Below are 15,304 nucleotides of genomic sequence, written 5' to 3'. Positions count from 1 at the left end.
ATGCAGAAGAACCTATGAAACATTTTTTATTTTTATTTATTTTTAAAAGGATTTTGTTTATTCATGAGAGACACAGAGGTAAGAGGCAGAGACATAGGCAGAGGGAGAAGCAGGCTCCCCAAGGGGAGGTTGATGTGGGTCTCCATCCTGGGGTCCTAGGATCGTGCCCTGAGAAGAAGGCAGACACTCAACCACTGAGCCACGCAGGCGTCCCATATGAAACATTTTTTAATACAGATGATTTGGATGTAGCATATTTTCAGTACAACTGCATAAAGTTAGGGTAGAATTGCAAAGTCGAAATACTGCTTTTAGAGAACTTAACTGAAAATGCAGGAAGTCACAAGCTATAAATTTTAGAAAGAATTTTTGTATGTTTAAGTAGCCTTTAATTCTCGTTTAATCACAAGGTATGTTTTTTAAAATTTGTAACTTTGTTTCTCTGTATATGAAAACTTTTATTTGTTGAGGCACCACTTTGCCACATCAACACATTTACTTACTTTTGTCTTTTGGGTCATGGGAGACCACCTCCAGGTTTGGTGATTCACTAAGGGGATTTACAAGACTTCTGTGTATGTAGTTATATTTATGGGTATGATTTATTACAGCGAAAGGATACCAAATAAAATCAGCAAAGGAAAAAGGAGCTTGGACAAAGTCTGAGGGCAAGCAGGCACAAGTTTCCAAGAGTTCTGTCCTAGTGGAGTCACAGAGGAGGACATGCTTAATTCCTTCAGCATTGAATTGTGACGACATGTGTGAAATGCTGTCTAACAGGAAAGGTCATAAGAGACTCAGTACCCAATGTTTTTATTGAGGTCTGGTCACATAAGCACCCTTTTTTGAGGATATATGAAAATTCTGAGCTTCTTGAAGGAAAGCAGATCTTCAGCATAAACTGTATTGTTTGTAGAAATAGTTTAGGCATGACTCACTCTTTATCAGTTTATCAGGGCCAGGCTTCCAAATAGGTCTTGTTTTCTCTTATTTCTTTCTTTCTAAAAAAGATTTTATTTATTTGGGAGAGAGAACAGTGACAGAAAGCGTGAGCGGGGGAAGAGAGGGAGAAGCAGGCTCCCCACTGAGCAGGGAGCCTGCTGCGAGGCTTGATCCCAGGGTCTTGTGATCATGACCCGAGCTGAAGGTGGATGCTTAACCAATCCAGGTGCCCCCAAATAGGTTTCTTAAAGGTTGACAATTTTAGGCCTATGCTGTTAACTCTTTCCTGTTCATGCATGTTTAATATAGAAAGGTATAATTAAATCTGGTTGCCTGGCATTATTAATTACAAATTTGAATCAGAGTTTGTATTTACTAGTTCTTTAAGTGGTAGAAATAGGGAATGAGAGACACCAAACTGACATGTCAGTTTAAAACAGAGATTTGAGCACATCGGTTTTAGATATTAAATCAGCTATGCATTGGTAAATTGAAATAATTTGACATTGCTTTTTGAAAGGGCTTGTGGAGAGTTCTGTAGATATGGCTAAAAAATGGGAGCTATTTATGTATCATGCCAAGTCAGTTATGATGAAGATGTATTTTGGATAGTCTTTTCAATTATCTAGATAATTTTGACAGTGCTTATGTGATGGACACAAATGAGAAAAGACTTCTATGCTGGCTCTGTGGAGAATAAGTTCCTTTTCTTCTAAAAATTGCCATTTTTCTTAATGTGAAAATGAAATTCACCTAAATATTGAATAATACTTTAACAGCTATATTTCTCTCTAGTAGTCTTTTTGAGAGAAAATAGTTTCTTAACAACCACATGAAGAAATGTAACTTGTGAAATGCTGATTCATGGATGCTGATAGAAAGTCATGTTGGTTTCTCTGGTATGAGGAATTAAGCTAAAGAAATCAATGTTTGCCAAGTGGAAAAAAGATTAAATGAAAAAATTTTAAGATGATTTTCAGAAAAGGATTTTTAAGGAAAAAGAAATTCTGATCTTTCTTTTATGTTGTCTATGACCTTGTGAGTAAAGTGATCATTTTTAACCCATGTATCAGACTATTTGTTTATAATGTTTGCCATTCACCTGTTACTATTTATTCTTTCATGTGATTTACAGTGTCAGCAAATGTTGTGCCTTGCTATATTTGATTTAATCTAATGGTAAGACAGCTGCCATATTTTTAAGTCAAAAAGGTTTGTATATGCAGTGAAGTAATTTCTAAAATCTGTGAATTTTGTTTAAAAAAGAGATCTCATTGTAAAATTGATCTATAATCTTCATGAGAACAAGGACCATGTTCATGTACCAGTGCCTAGAATAAATAGTAGTTGGCATGTAGTAGGTACTAATTAATTTTTTGAATTAAATGAATGATAAGAAAGTATTAGTATATGCATAGTTTGCAATTAAAAGTTAGAAGTTATATTGAAATAATTTATAACTTTATTTTAAAGAATATTGAATTTAAACTCTCAGTTTCTCCTATTAACCAGGAAATCATACGTGAAGTAAATCTCCTTCAAATTAATTTTTGAATGTGTTTGCAGTAAAACTTCATTATAACACTTTGTTCCCATTAACATTTTCCATATCAAATGTAAAAACACCAAAGGGTTATAGGAAGGTCCACTGTATGTGGAGCAAGCTTTATAAGCAAATGTGTTTTTAAGGATGTACGGGAACAGACGAGGGAATGTGCCTCCTAAGGACTATGGTGGTGATGTCACAGAGCAGTCAAACATACGCATTTCATCTGCTGGAAATAAAAGGTATAGTATATAATATAAATTCTGCCATTCAGTCCTTACACTGTGAAACAGCACCTGCTAAAACTGGCTTGCTGAATAAGTAGAAAGGTATAGTATGTTAATAACTTTCCTTATTTAATAAGAAAAGAACTAAAGGGAAACAAAAGAAGGAGGGGGAGAATTGTGTTAAATGAAAATTTATAGTACTTTACAACATTCTTTTGAACAGCAGGTTTGGATTATTAGTATGCCACGGTGTTCCAAAGAACTCCCTATAATTATAAAGTATATATAAATTTGTTTGAAATAATGAAAGGAGAAATAAGCATGTAGTTTAATGGATTAAAAATCAATTTAAAATATCTTAGAGTTATGGGAGTGATATAAATTAACTAGAAATAAATTGAAAACGTTCCTGCAATGTGAGTTTTTCTTTGAAAAAAAATTTTCTTTTTCATTTTCAGCTTATTGATTAGGTAATTTTTATGCTTTGTAAAATTAGTGCTCATAATAATTCTGTCTTGACAAAGAGAACAGAAATTATATGTATTTTATATTCACGTTTTCTTTCTGTTGATAGTTTTTATCATTTTGGTGGCTTTCTTATACATAAGTATAAATGGCTCGGAATCTATAGTGTATAATGAAGAAAATAATGTCATATGTCAGGAAAAGTGTCTGTTTTCTCTGAAGAAAAGTAATATATAGAAGTGCTTGAGATAAGATAATCTGTTGTTTGGGTCTGATTAGATTTCCTTTGAGTCAGTTGTCTCCCCCGCTCCCCCTCTTATTTCTGTATTTTAAGGAAGGAGTTTTTAAGAGCTGCTCTTCTTTCTCAACTGAGTCAATAGGTATCTCCTTTCTCTTCTTTATTTAGGATTTATGTGTATTTATATCCATTTTCCTTACTGATTTGACTGTTCTTATGAAAAAAGGTTTTATTGGGACTCTATAGAGCCAGTGATGTAAGCTGAAGAAAAAGGTTATATGTTTATAGAGGCTGAATCTGTTGAGGTCCCACTATTTAAAGAGAGAACATGCTGATTTTACCCTGACTTTAAAAATATGTGACCATTATAGTGTCCATAGTACTTTGAAAGGCCTATAGCTCGTTCCTACAATTTCATTTGAGTTGTAATTCTTTTTGTTTGTTGTTTTAGTGCTCGAGACAATGAACCATTCAAATCTACTAACCGAGAGATCTGTAGTCCTTTTGCGGGAATGCTCTTTGGTACGTATAAAACTTCCAGTTGATTAAACTTTTGCAAACTGTTGTAGAAAAGTTCTTTGGTGAGAACTCAGTATTGTCATTAATACTACTGCTACTAATAATAGAAAATACTTATCTAGTGCTTACTTTATGATAGGCCCTATGCTAAACATTTAATGTATATTGTATATAGCTCTGTGTATTATTTTATTTTATTTTATTTAACTTATTTTATTTTAAAGATTTTATTTATTCTTGAGAGACAGAGAGAGAGAGAGAGGCAGAGACACAGGCAGAGGGAGAAGCAGGCTCCATGCAGGGAGCCCGACGCAGGACTCGATCCTGGGTCCCCAGGATCACTCCCTGGGACAAAGGCAGTGCTAAACCGCTGAGCCACCCGGGCTGCCCTGTGTATAATTTTAAAATGGAATAACTTTAATAATGAGCTTTCTATAGATGATAAGTGAAATATTAATTTCAGTAGCTTTGTGGTAGTGTGGCTGTTTCTTATATTCTGTTTTATATGTGACAGTTTTTTTCTTCATTCTTTTTCTTCTTTAGTTAGTATAGAACTGCCTGACATTTTAAGTTTAGTTTCCTTGAACTAGTTCCTTTTATCCTTTGATAAACATCCTTTCCTATGATCTTTCCATGTAGTTCCTGAGAAGATGTTTTGTACAAATCATGATCATAATCCAAATTTTCTATTTTATCAGAAATGAAGGTCATTGCTTCATATAAGGATGTTGATTTGCTACTTGTCATAATTTCAGAAACAGTGTAAAGAGAGAGCCTTACTTATTTCTTATGTATAACTTTAAAATAGAAAAGTGGTGTTTTCTGTGTAAAAACTATTAGAAAAAATAACATGAAATTTGATTTCAAGTGAAGTATGTGAGAAAATTGGGTAAAAGTTTAGATTCATTCATTGTGAAAACGGTCAGTAATTTAAATCTTGGCTTAGAGATATTTAATTGCATGATATTCTCAGATCTTTCTTAACTTGAAATGGCTATTGTGAGATAATAGGGCATAGCAACTAGATTTTTATTGATTTATTTTTTTTAAAGATGTATTTTTTATTTTAGAGAGCACAAGCAGAGGGAAGGGCAGAGGGAGAGGGAGAGAGAGAATCCTCGAGCAGGCTTCCCACTGAGTGTAGAGCCCGATGTGGGGCTCGATCCCAAAACCCCAAGATCATGACCTGAACTGAAATCAAGAGCCGGCCACTCAACTGATTGAACCACCCAGGCGCCCCTAAAGTTTTATTCTATTGTAATGTCTTTAAGTGAGAATTTATCGGTGTAACCTAAGTCAGAATAAAGGCTTTATTCTTACGATGTATTTTGTTAAACATGATAAAAATTGGAGAAATGGCTTTCTTTGTTGAAAGTCCACTGACAATTTTATCAATAAGTAGATTACCCAAAAATTTTAAGGTTGAATGGTATAAATTAGCCATTACTGCAATCTAGGAATTATGGATGAATATTAGGTAAGATAATAGACTTTACTGCTTGGAACAAACCATTTTAAATTATTTAATCCAGTGATTTGTCTCATGTTTTTTTTTCCCCCCCTGGCCTATATGTGTGTGGACCCATTGGGAAATCCAGAGATAGCACAATCTGATTGGTATAAAATTCTCATTTCATTTGAATTGAAATTTGTCTTCCTATGATTTTGCTCCAGGGACCTCATTTGAGGCCTTTTGCTTTATTTTAAAAATTAAGACAGTGACTACTTAGAGCAAAAATAATAATATATTGTGAAGTTCATAAAAGAATCATGGATTATTTGAGATTTTCCTCCTGTTTTTTTTTTTTTTTTTTTTAATCACTGTCTGCTTGTTTAATTCCCTTATGGTCTGGAAAGGTTTGTATAATTTCAATTTTTTCAAATTTGAATTTAAAAATATTGTTAATGGCTTAGAATATAGTTTATCTTGGTGAATTTTTAGTTTGTAGTTTAAAGAATGCATTTTATGGGTGTTGAGTGTAGTGGTTTATAAATGTCAAGTAGATCAGTTGGTTGATAGTGATGTTCATGTCTTGTGCGTATTTAATAATTTTTAGCTCTTTTTCTACCACTTGTTTAGGAATAAATTTTAAATTCTCTCACTACCTTGTTCTTAGTGTGGGGCATGGAGTGCTGGAGGGATATTCTTAGTGTGCCTGCACCTTCCTCAGTTTTTCAGCAGGACCTATTTGACCCTGACAGAGTGATTTCTGTTGCTTTTTATTTGTTGCTAGGCTGATCCTGTGCATCTGGTTCTTGGAAATGAGTCTCTTTCAGTGTTCCTGATGCTTCCCAGAGTGGTAGCCAAACTGTCCTTTGTGTGTGTGGAGGGTTTGTGTGAGAATTTCCTGCCCTTCCCCTGACAGTAACAGAACTTCGCTTTATATAAGTGCAGAATGCTGGGTCTAGCAGGTTTTCTGCTCTTCAGCCAATACATTATGGCCATTGCTTTGTATGAAAGAAGTATCTAGAAAGCATAGAGTGTTATTTGGCTTCAGAAAGATCTCTTTCATGTATCTCATGTTGCCCTATCCCAGTCTCTATCATAAGCATCTGGTGGAGGTGGAGAAGTGAGTGCAGATTCCTCTTGTGTCTGGGTTTTCCAGAGAATCTACATTGTTACTCTGGCCCACCAAAAGCCTATAAGAATTCATTAACATTCCAGCTATTTTCTTCCTACCTATTTTTTTTTTCTTCCTACCTATTTTTAAGGCAGCTGCCTACTTCTCCATACTCTATGAAAGGTAAAAAAAAATTGGATTATCCCATCTCTCTTTGGATTGGTTTTTATACCCTTTGGAATTTACTTTTACCTAGTTTCTTATAACCGCAGCTCTCTGATGGGCTTTTTAAAAGTTACAGTTTTATAGATGGTTGTTTTTCCCCCATTGTAGGGTTTGAACTGTGTTCTCTTACAGCTTTCTGCTAAGTAGAAGCAGAACTCTCCCCTCCCTTATTTTTTTTTTTGGTAACATTCTATTTCTTCCTCATTATGTTCCTATTTTTTTTTTTAGAAAATAGATTTTTAAATCTCAGAAAGGGAGGGTAGTGCACTAAGGTGGCTCAGTCAGTTAAGTTGGCCAACTCTTGGTTTTTTCATGTCATAATCTCAGAGTCCTGGGATCAAGCCCTGTGTCAGGGTTCACTCTCAGCTGGGGGAGTCTGCTTGTGGATTTTCTCTCTCTGCCTCTCCTTTGACCCCTCCCTCTGCTCGCAACTGCACTCTCTCTCTCTCAAGTAAGTAAGTAAGTTTACTTATTTTAAAATCCAGTTGATTTTTTTTTAAATGTGGGGCTTGAACTCAAGACCCCAATATCAAGACTTGCTTGTTCTACCTATTGAGCCAGCCAGCCAGGTGGCTCTGTGTTATTTTTATTTAAATACTTGGACATAGTTATGATAGCTAATTTAATATCTTTGTTTTTCTATCATCTGTTTACATGTTTTTTCTATTAACATTTCGAATGATTATTGGTCGTTGTTTTAGTTTTCTGTTTGCAGCATCGCATATGAGCACAAATTTTGTGGTTCAAAACATCCCACATTATCTCACAGTGCCTGTGTGTCCGGAGTTTAGATGGGTTCTCTATTCAAGACTCACAAGGCTATAATCAAAGTGTCACGCTGTTTTTTCATCTGAATCTTGACTGGGAAAGAATCTGCTTCTAAGCCCATTCAGATCATTGGCAAAATTCATTTACTCTAGTGGCTATATTACTAAGGGCCCTGGTTTCTTACTGGATGTTAGGTGGTGACCACCCACAGTTCTTAGAAGCCATCCATTGTTTCTCCCCACATGGGCTTCCTTACCATGGCTGCTCACTTTATTATGCTAGCAAGGAAAATCTAAACTCAGGGAGGGCTTTTACCTGATTGTATCAGACCCACACAAGACAGTCTCTCTTTTGATTCAGACTTGAATTTTGATCTAGAATTTGTACCTTAATCACATAAGCAAATTCCTTTGGCCTTTGCCATATTTTGTTGGCTGAAAGCAAGTCATAAGTCCTGCCTATACTCAAGGGGAGAGGTTTATACAGGGAATCAGCATCAGAAAGCAGGGAACATGGGATCTATCTTAGAATTTTGCCTACCACAGTAACATTTTTCTGATACTTAAAAACCAGTCTTTTTGAGGTCTTATTGTAAGCTTTGCTAGGGATGTCTTAGAGTAGCTTCTTCCTAGGGACAGTCCAGCCCTATTACTACCAAATGACTTTTTGGGGGGGTGGTCTTCCTTGAATACCTTAGGGGACCACTGAGAACTTTATAGTAAGCTGGAGCTGGAATTTCTCTCTACTTTGAGAATATCCAAGAATTTTTCAGTTTTTTGTCTAGCCTAATGGAATTTTATCCTATTCATTTATAGACTAGTGCACAGTAAAGTCTGAAGGGTCCCCTGCATAGATTTTTTTTTTTTAGTAGATTCCATGCCTAGAATGGAGCCTAACATGGGGCTTGAACTCATGACCCTGAGATCAGGACTTGGACACTTAACTGACTGAGCCACCTAGGTGGCCCCTGAAGCTCTTTTTTTGCTTCTTTTTGAATCTTCGCCCTAAAACTCCAGACATTTTAGGCTTCCTGAATTTTGATCTTTATCTGATTTGCTAAGTTTCCTGGCTTTGTTTAGGTTCTCCTTCCCTGTACCTATGGTCTGGAAATTGCATTCAGGCAGAAGTGGCATTGGTTAAAGGGCTCACCTCATTCTCCTTCCTTCAGGTATTATAGTCCTATCCTACCTGTTGTGCAGTATCTGAAAAATATTTCATATTTTGCCTAGCTTTATTGTTTTCTTTCTATGGTGGGATGTTAAATTCTGTTTATTACTTCTATAATGATCAGAAGCAGAATGGATCGATTTACTTTGATATAAAACATTATTATTAAGTTTAACGTATTTCATGTTATTCCTTATGGGAGCTTCACTCTTGCTGACATCTAAGCTTAAGGGCACACTTAGATGCTGTATATTCACTGATGATAGGGAGACTTAAGGTAGAACAGAAGTTGCTGCTCAGTTGCATTTTTGATATCCAGCAATTGTGTGATGTTTCAGATGATGCATATTTAGATTAGGAGGTTATTTTGTGTCATTAAGATATGCAATAATAACATTGAGGAAAGAAATGGAAAGATATTCCATGCTTATGAATTAGAAGAATTAGTATTTTTAAGATTCTATCTATCATCTGTCTGTCTGTCTATCTGTCTATCTATCCAGCAAGCATGCAGGCATTTGGAAGGGTAAAAGGGGAGGGAGGAGGACAGAATTTCAAGCAGACTCTGATGATCATGGAGCCCATGTGGGGCTTGATCTCATGACATTGAGCTAGTGACCTAAGCTGAAACTGAGAGTCTGACACTCAACGAACTGAACCACCCAGGCACTACTAGAAGAATTAGTACTATTAAAATATCTGTACTATCCACAGCAATCTACAGATTCAGTGCAATTCCAGCAAAATACCAATAGAATATTTTATAAAACCAGAAAAAATAATACTAAAATTTATATTGAACTACAAAAGACCCAGAATAGCTAAAGAAATTTTGAGAAAGAAAAACAACACTGGAGGTTTCACAATTCCAAATTTCAAGATAGTCCCACAAAGCTATAGTAATCTAAACAGTGTGGTACTGGCATAAAATGGACACATAGATTAATGGAACAGAGTAGGGAACCCAGGAATAAACCCACGCTTATATAGATGGTTAGTCTGTGACAAGACAAGAGCATACAATGGGGAAAGACCGTTTCTTTATTTTTTTTTTTATTTTTATTTTTTAAAGAGAATCTCTTTATAGTGCTAGGAAAACTGGACAACTACATGTAGAAGAATGGAACTGGACCACTTTCTTTCACCAAACTAAAAAATAAACTCAAAATGGATTAAAGACCTACATATGAGACCTAAAACCATAAAAATCCTAGAAGAGAACACAGGCAGTAATTTCTCTAACATCATATGTAGCAACATCTTTCTAGAAATGTCTAAGACAAGGGAAATAAGAGCAAAAATAAAATCTTAGAACTACACCAAAATAAAGCTTTTGCACAGCAAAGGAAACCACCAGCAAAATGAAAAGACAACCTACTGAAATAGGAGAAGTTATTTGCAAATGATATATCTGATAAGGGGTTAATATCCAAAGTGTATAAAGAACCTTTAGAACTGGATACCAAAAAAAAAAAAAAAAAAAAAAAATCAATTGAAAATGGGCAGAGGACCTGAATAGATATTTTTTCCAAAGAAGACATACAGATGACCAACAGACACAAGAAAAGATATCTGTATCACTATCATCAGAGAAAGGGAAATCAAAACCACAATGAGATAAAGAAATACCGTATGATCCAATAATTCCACTAGTGGGTATTTACTCTTAAGAAAATGATAACACTAATATGAAAATATATATGGATATGCAACATTATTGCAACATTATTTACAGTAGCCAAGATATGGAAGCAACCTAAGTGTCCATCAGTTGACAAATGGATAACAAAGAAGTGGTTCATACAGACAATGGAATATTATGCAGCCATAAAAGTATGATTGTGCCATTTGCAATAACATGGGTGGACCTAGATGGTATTATGCTTAAGTGAAATAAGTTAGAGAAGATGACTACCATATGATTTCATTTGTATGTGGAATCTTAAAAAACACACGAATAAACAAAAATTTGGAATCAGACCTATAAATATAGAGAACAAAGTGATAGTTGCCAGAGGGGAGCAGGGTGGGAGAATGGGCAAAATGGATTAAGGGGAGTGGGAGATTCCAACTTTCAGGTATGGAATGAATATGTCGTGGGAATAAAAGGCACAGCATAAGGAATCTAGTCAAAAACATTATATGGTTGCAAATATTAACTACACTCCTGGTGAGTATAGCATAATGTGAAGACTTGTTGAATCAATGTTGTATACCTGGAACTAATGTAACATTGTCACACACACACAAAAAAAATCACGGTAATCACTAAATCACTTGTAAGTAAAAAAAAAAAATGCAGTAATAATCTGTGAATCTAAAATGTTTGCACAACTTGATTTTCACATGATACTCAGATTTTTTTTTTTTTTAAATAGTATTGAGGGAACTATTGAAGATTTTGAGCAAGGTGCCCATACAATTAGTGTTGTATTTTAAGACAGTTAATCTTACATAAGTTTGCTGGGTGTATTGGGGCAAAGAGAGGGAGAATGGGGAGACTAATTAGGAGGTTATTGCTCCAATCCAGGTGAAATGTAGACAGATCCTATTCAAGTTAAAGATGGTGAGAATAAAGCAAAGATCTGTATATGAAGTGAATAAGTGAGAATGATCATTCAAAGTAATATGAGGTTTTGAAGCTTGATGTTCTTGCCATTAGCAGAAAACAAAGGATCAGTTGCTCTTGAGATGTTCTTTTCGGACACACTTGTTAAATTTAAGGGGCTTATAGGAGTTATTAGTGGTGATATTATCCCAATTATTAGAAAAATGAGGATGGACGTTATTAGAGTATTCTCTTTTTAAAAAATTTTTAAATTTAAAAGAATTTTTTTAGAGATAGCAAGTGTGTATGCAGATGGTGGGAAGGGGCAGAGGGAGAGGGAGAGAGAATCCCAAAGTAGGCTCCACCCTCAGTGCAGAGCTCCATGCAGAGCTGGATCCCACCACCCTGAGGTGACCTGAGCCAAAATCAAGAGTTGGACCACTTAACTGACTGAGCCACTAGAATATTCCTTTATTTAAGGTTTTTGATTAAGTTTAGAGATTTGGGAAAGCGTAATGTGTCTTGTGATTGACATGTAGAGGATATTCATAAATTATGAAATTAATTGAAGAGGTAATATACAATTTTGCCTTTTTATATATTCTGCAGATGTAGTAATTAATTATTCTTTGTAATTAAAAATGGAGGTTTTTAAAAATTTGAGTTTCTAGTTGGAGATGTTGCTTAAGAGTTAAAAACATTTTTTTCTTAAAATCACTTTCTAGGAGGTGAAGATCGAGAACTTATTCAGAGAAGGAAAGAGAAATATAGACTAGAACTGTTGGAACAAATGGCTGAACAACAGAAGAACAAGAGACGGTAATGAAAGGTTTGCATTTACAGAAAAAAAAAAAAAGAAAGGTTTGCATTTAAAAAAGGTGTTTTGAACTTCAAATGCATTTGTGTAGGGGTGCCTGGGTGGCTTAGTCAGTTGGGCTTCTGACTGTTGATTTCAACTCCAGTTGTGATCTTGGGTCATGTGTTGGAGTCCCACCTTGGGCCCTTTGTTGGCCCTGTGGTGTTCACTTGAGATTCTCTCTCTCCTTCTTCCTCTACCTGCCATCCCACCTGCCCCCCCTTTCTCTCTGTCTTTAAATAAATAAATAAAATATTTAAAAAAATGCATTTGTGTAAATTACATGGTGGCAACAATTATATAATAAAATAATGGGATATTTTTCTTAAGATGATAATATATTTGTAAGTCACTTCTGTTTCAGCCTCTACATTGTAAATCAGCTAGGACTATAAAACAAATACTATATGAGTGTTCATTTATTGTGTTATATAGGTAACAAATGAGACTGTATATTATATAACAGACCTTTTGCATACCTTCATTAATTTCTTCAATTTTTGGATTAGAGAAGCATTCAATGTTATCTACATGCCCCCTGTATTATCTCATACATAGTAACAAATACAAAATGCAACTATTTTGTCTATTAACAATGTAAAATGATAAGCACACTGATATAGTATAAAAAGTAATCATGATAAATCCACAGATATATATAGTATACAAGTCTCAGTATTTGTAATCTTTCTGGTAAAAATACCTGTGAAATAGTAATTATGGTTTATAATTAGGAATAGATATCTTAGTTCTAGAGAATTTGAGACCTACTATTATCTTCTAGTTTTACCTTTTTGCCTCTGTTTGAGAAAGCCAGTATCTACTTTCTTATATTCTTTTCAACATCATTGTAATTTTTTTTGTAACATAATTTTCTTAGAAACTCTAGTTAAGTACTTAAAAAGTATGGTATTAATTTTTAATTTTTATCTTTTTTGCCAGTAAAACATACATGAACCCTCAGCATTTTTGTTTTATAAGATAAAGATTTTGTCTTCTGTACTTTATTCTGTACAAATTACTGAGACTTTGAAGTACTCCAGGCATTGATTTTAAGATTTATTGTAAGTCAGTTTACATGTGAAATCTAGTTTACTTCACACCAAATCAAAAATTTAGTATTTCAGAATTATTTAAGGCTTTATTGTCAGTTAAAGGAATTACTAGGACTCGAAGATGTTATTGTATGGACTTTGTGTTTAAGTTTGTTACAATAATGATTATGATTTTGATAGTGTTTACTACAACTATTTAATATATAGAATTTTAATTTTGTTCAGAGAAAAAGATATGGAACTCAGTGTTGCAGCTTCTGGAGTACGAGACCCTGAGAAATCGGTAAGGATTCCTGGCATCTTTTAACGTTTACTCTTCCATTTAAATAAGCCTCAGTGGTGATGGCAGGTGGAGGTAGAAGATATTGATAGGAATATAATAGTAGACCAATTTGAATAGTAATAAATTCAGTCCTCATAAAACGTGAGTCCTAACTCATTTATTCCTCTAAGATAATTTTTCCTTTTTCATATGTGCATCTTATTTATTTATTTATTTATTTATTTATTTATTTATTTATTTATTTAGATTTTATTTGTTTATTTACGAGAGACAGAGAGAGAGAAAGGCAGAGACACATGCAGAAGGAGAAGCAGGCTCCATGCAGGGAGCCCGAAGTGGGACTTGATCCAGGATCTCCAGGATCACGCCCTGGGCTGAAAGTGGTGCTAAACCTCTGAGCCACCCGGGCTGCCCTTTTAATTTGTTTTAAATTAGTTCTTTCTGCTTTGTTTACATGTACCGTCCGAGGGAGAGTTCTCAGTTTAATTTACAACAGGTGTTAATAATTTATCACTTTTCTTAGAATGATTTCCATGGAAACTGAAATCTTTGATATATTGTTAAAGCAATTTAGTAATTTTTATTTACTATAAAACTAGAGACATAATAATCTTGTTTTCAATTTTGCAATTCTCATCATTAAGTGGAGTGAATTACATCATTGCAGTTAAGTAAGGAGGAGGTAATAATTTATTGCTCTTCTTAAAATGTGCTTTTTTTTGGTAGTGAGATATGTAGAATTTGCTAAGACAAGTTGTTGTCTTTGACTAAAGACACTTTAATTTCATTAAAAAGTTCATTCTTAAAAAGAATAGAGCAACTTAAAATTATTCAATGATAGGCAACTTTTAGTACACTTACTTATGCTAAGTATATATCCTATTGATTTAAAGAAGTATATATCTGAAGTATATATCCTATCCATTTAAAGAAGTGTAATATTGTACTAGTATCACTCCCAGTGTACCTTTTTTTTCCCCCAGTGTGCTTTTGACTTCCCATATAATAAAACTTTCAGATTAATCTGAGAAATCATTTCTGAGGGATTAAACATGGTTTGGAAGAAAGGATAATTCCGAAGCTAAATATATTTTCTTCTATCAGTGAATACCTTTGAAATAGTTTTACAGTTAGAAACTTTCTTTTAAAATCTTGAACTTTTTAATGTAATGTGGTAGTTAAACATTTGCTTTACAGCTACATTAGTGTTTGATGGACATTCTTTATATTTGAATGAAACAACTTAGAGTTTCAAGTTGCTTTATGAGAATAAATAAAAAACATTAGGTACAATAGTTAGACCATTACTTTTGGGTTTACTTTTGATGTCAAATCTTAGAAAAGGATACATAAATGAATTCTGAAGCAGGGGTTAGGAAACTATAGCCAAATCTCGTTGCTTCCTATTTTTACAAATAGAGTCTTATTACAGCACACCTTCATTGTTTACATATTGTTTTGGGCTACTTTACTGGTATGATTGAGTTGCGTATTTCTGAAGAAACTGCATGTCCTGCAAAGCCTGATATATTTACTTTCTGGCTTTTTATAGAAAACATTTGCTGACCATTCTCGAGAACACTTATGTCAGAAATGGCAGTTGGATAGAGAAATAGCACAATGTTTCTAGGATAATAGAGTTTTATATTTAGAATTAATACCTGGCTCTAGTCTTTGCTTCATTATTTATTAATGGTGAAACCTTATGTACTTTCAGGGATCCTTAATTACCCCGTATATAGAATTAAGGATTGGATCTTCAAAGTTTTTTATAGCTGTAAAATGCCTTTATTCTCTAACTTAAGTGCCTGTTTGCAGTCTGAGTTAGAGGGTCTTTTGAGTTCCCTTCCATCTTTAAATTTCTACTTTTAAATTTATGATTACATGTAACAGATTTTTTTTTC

The 15,304-nt window shown here is 34.2% G+C and overlaps 1 protein-coding gene across 16 annotated transcripts in view; it reads left to right on the top strand.

Moving 5' to 3' along the window:
- The window catches only part of CSPP1 (centrosome and spindle pole associated protein 1), a 133,643-nt gene that overhangs the window by 51,605 nt on the left and 66,734 nt on the right, over positions 1–15,304 (top strand). For 14 of the 16 annotated variants that reach the window (XM_041769304.1, XM_041769315.1, XM_041769314.1 and 11 more), the window contains 4 exons: positions 2,632–2,730; positions 3,870–3,940; positions 11,932–12,025; positions 13,343–13,400. The exons of the other annotated variants lie outside the window; for them this stretch is intronic. In XM_041769304.1, the coding sequence (XP_041625238.1) occupies positions 2,632–2,730; positions 3,870–3,940; positions 11,932–12,025; positions 13,343–13,400 (322 nt within the window). The remainder of the gene's footprint in view (positions 1–2,631; positions 2,731–3,869; positions 3,941–11,931; positions 12,026–13,342; positions 13,401–15,304) is intronic. 16 annotated transcript variants of the gene reach the window in all.

The sequence above is a fragment of the Vulpes lagopus genome, chromosome 9, assembly GCF_018345385.1.
Source record: "Vulpes lagopus strain Blue_001 chromosome 9, ASM1834538v1, whole genome shotgun sequence".
In the NCBI taxonomy this organism is placed as follows: Eukaryota; Metazoa; Chordata; class Mammalia; order Carnivora; family Canidae; genus Vulpes; species Vulpes lagopus.
This window is presented reverse-complemented; position numbering and strand designations above follow the sequence as displayed.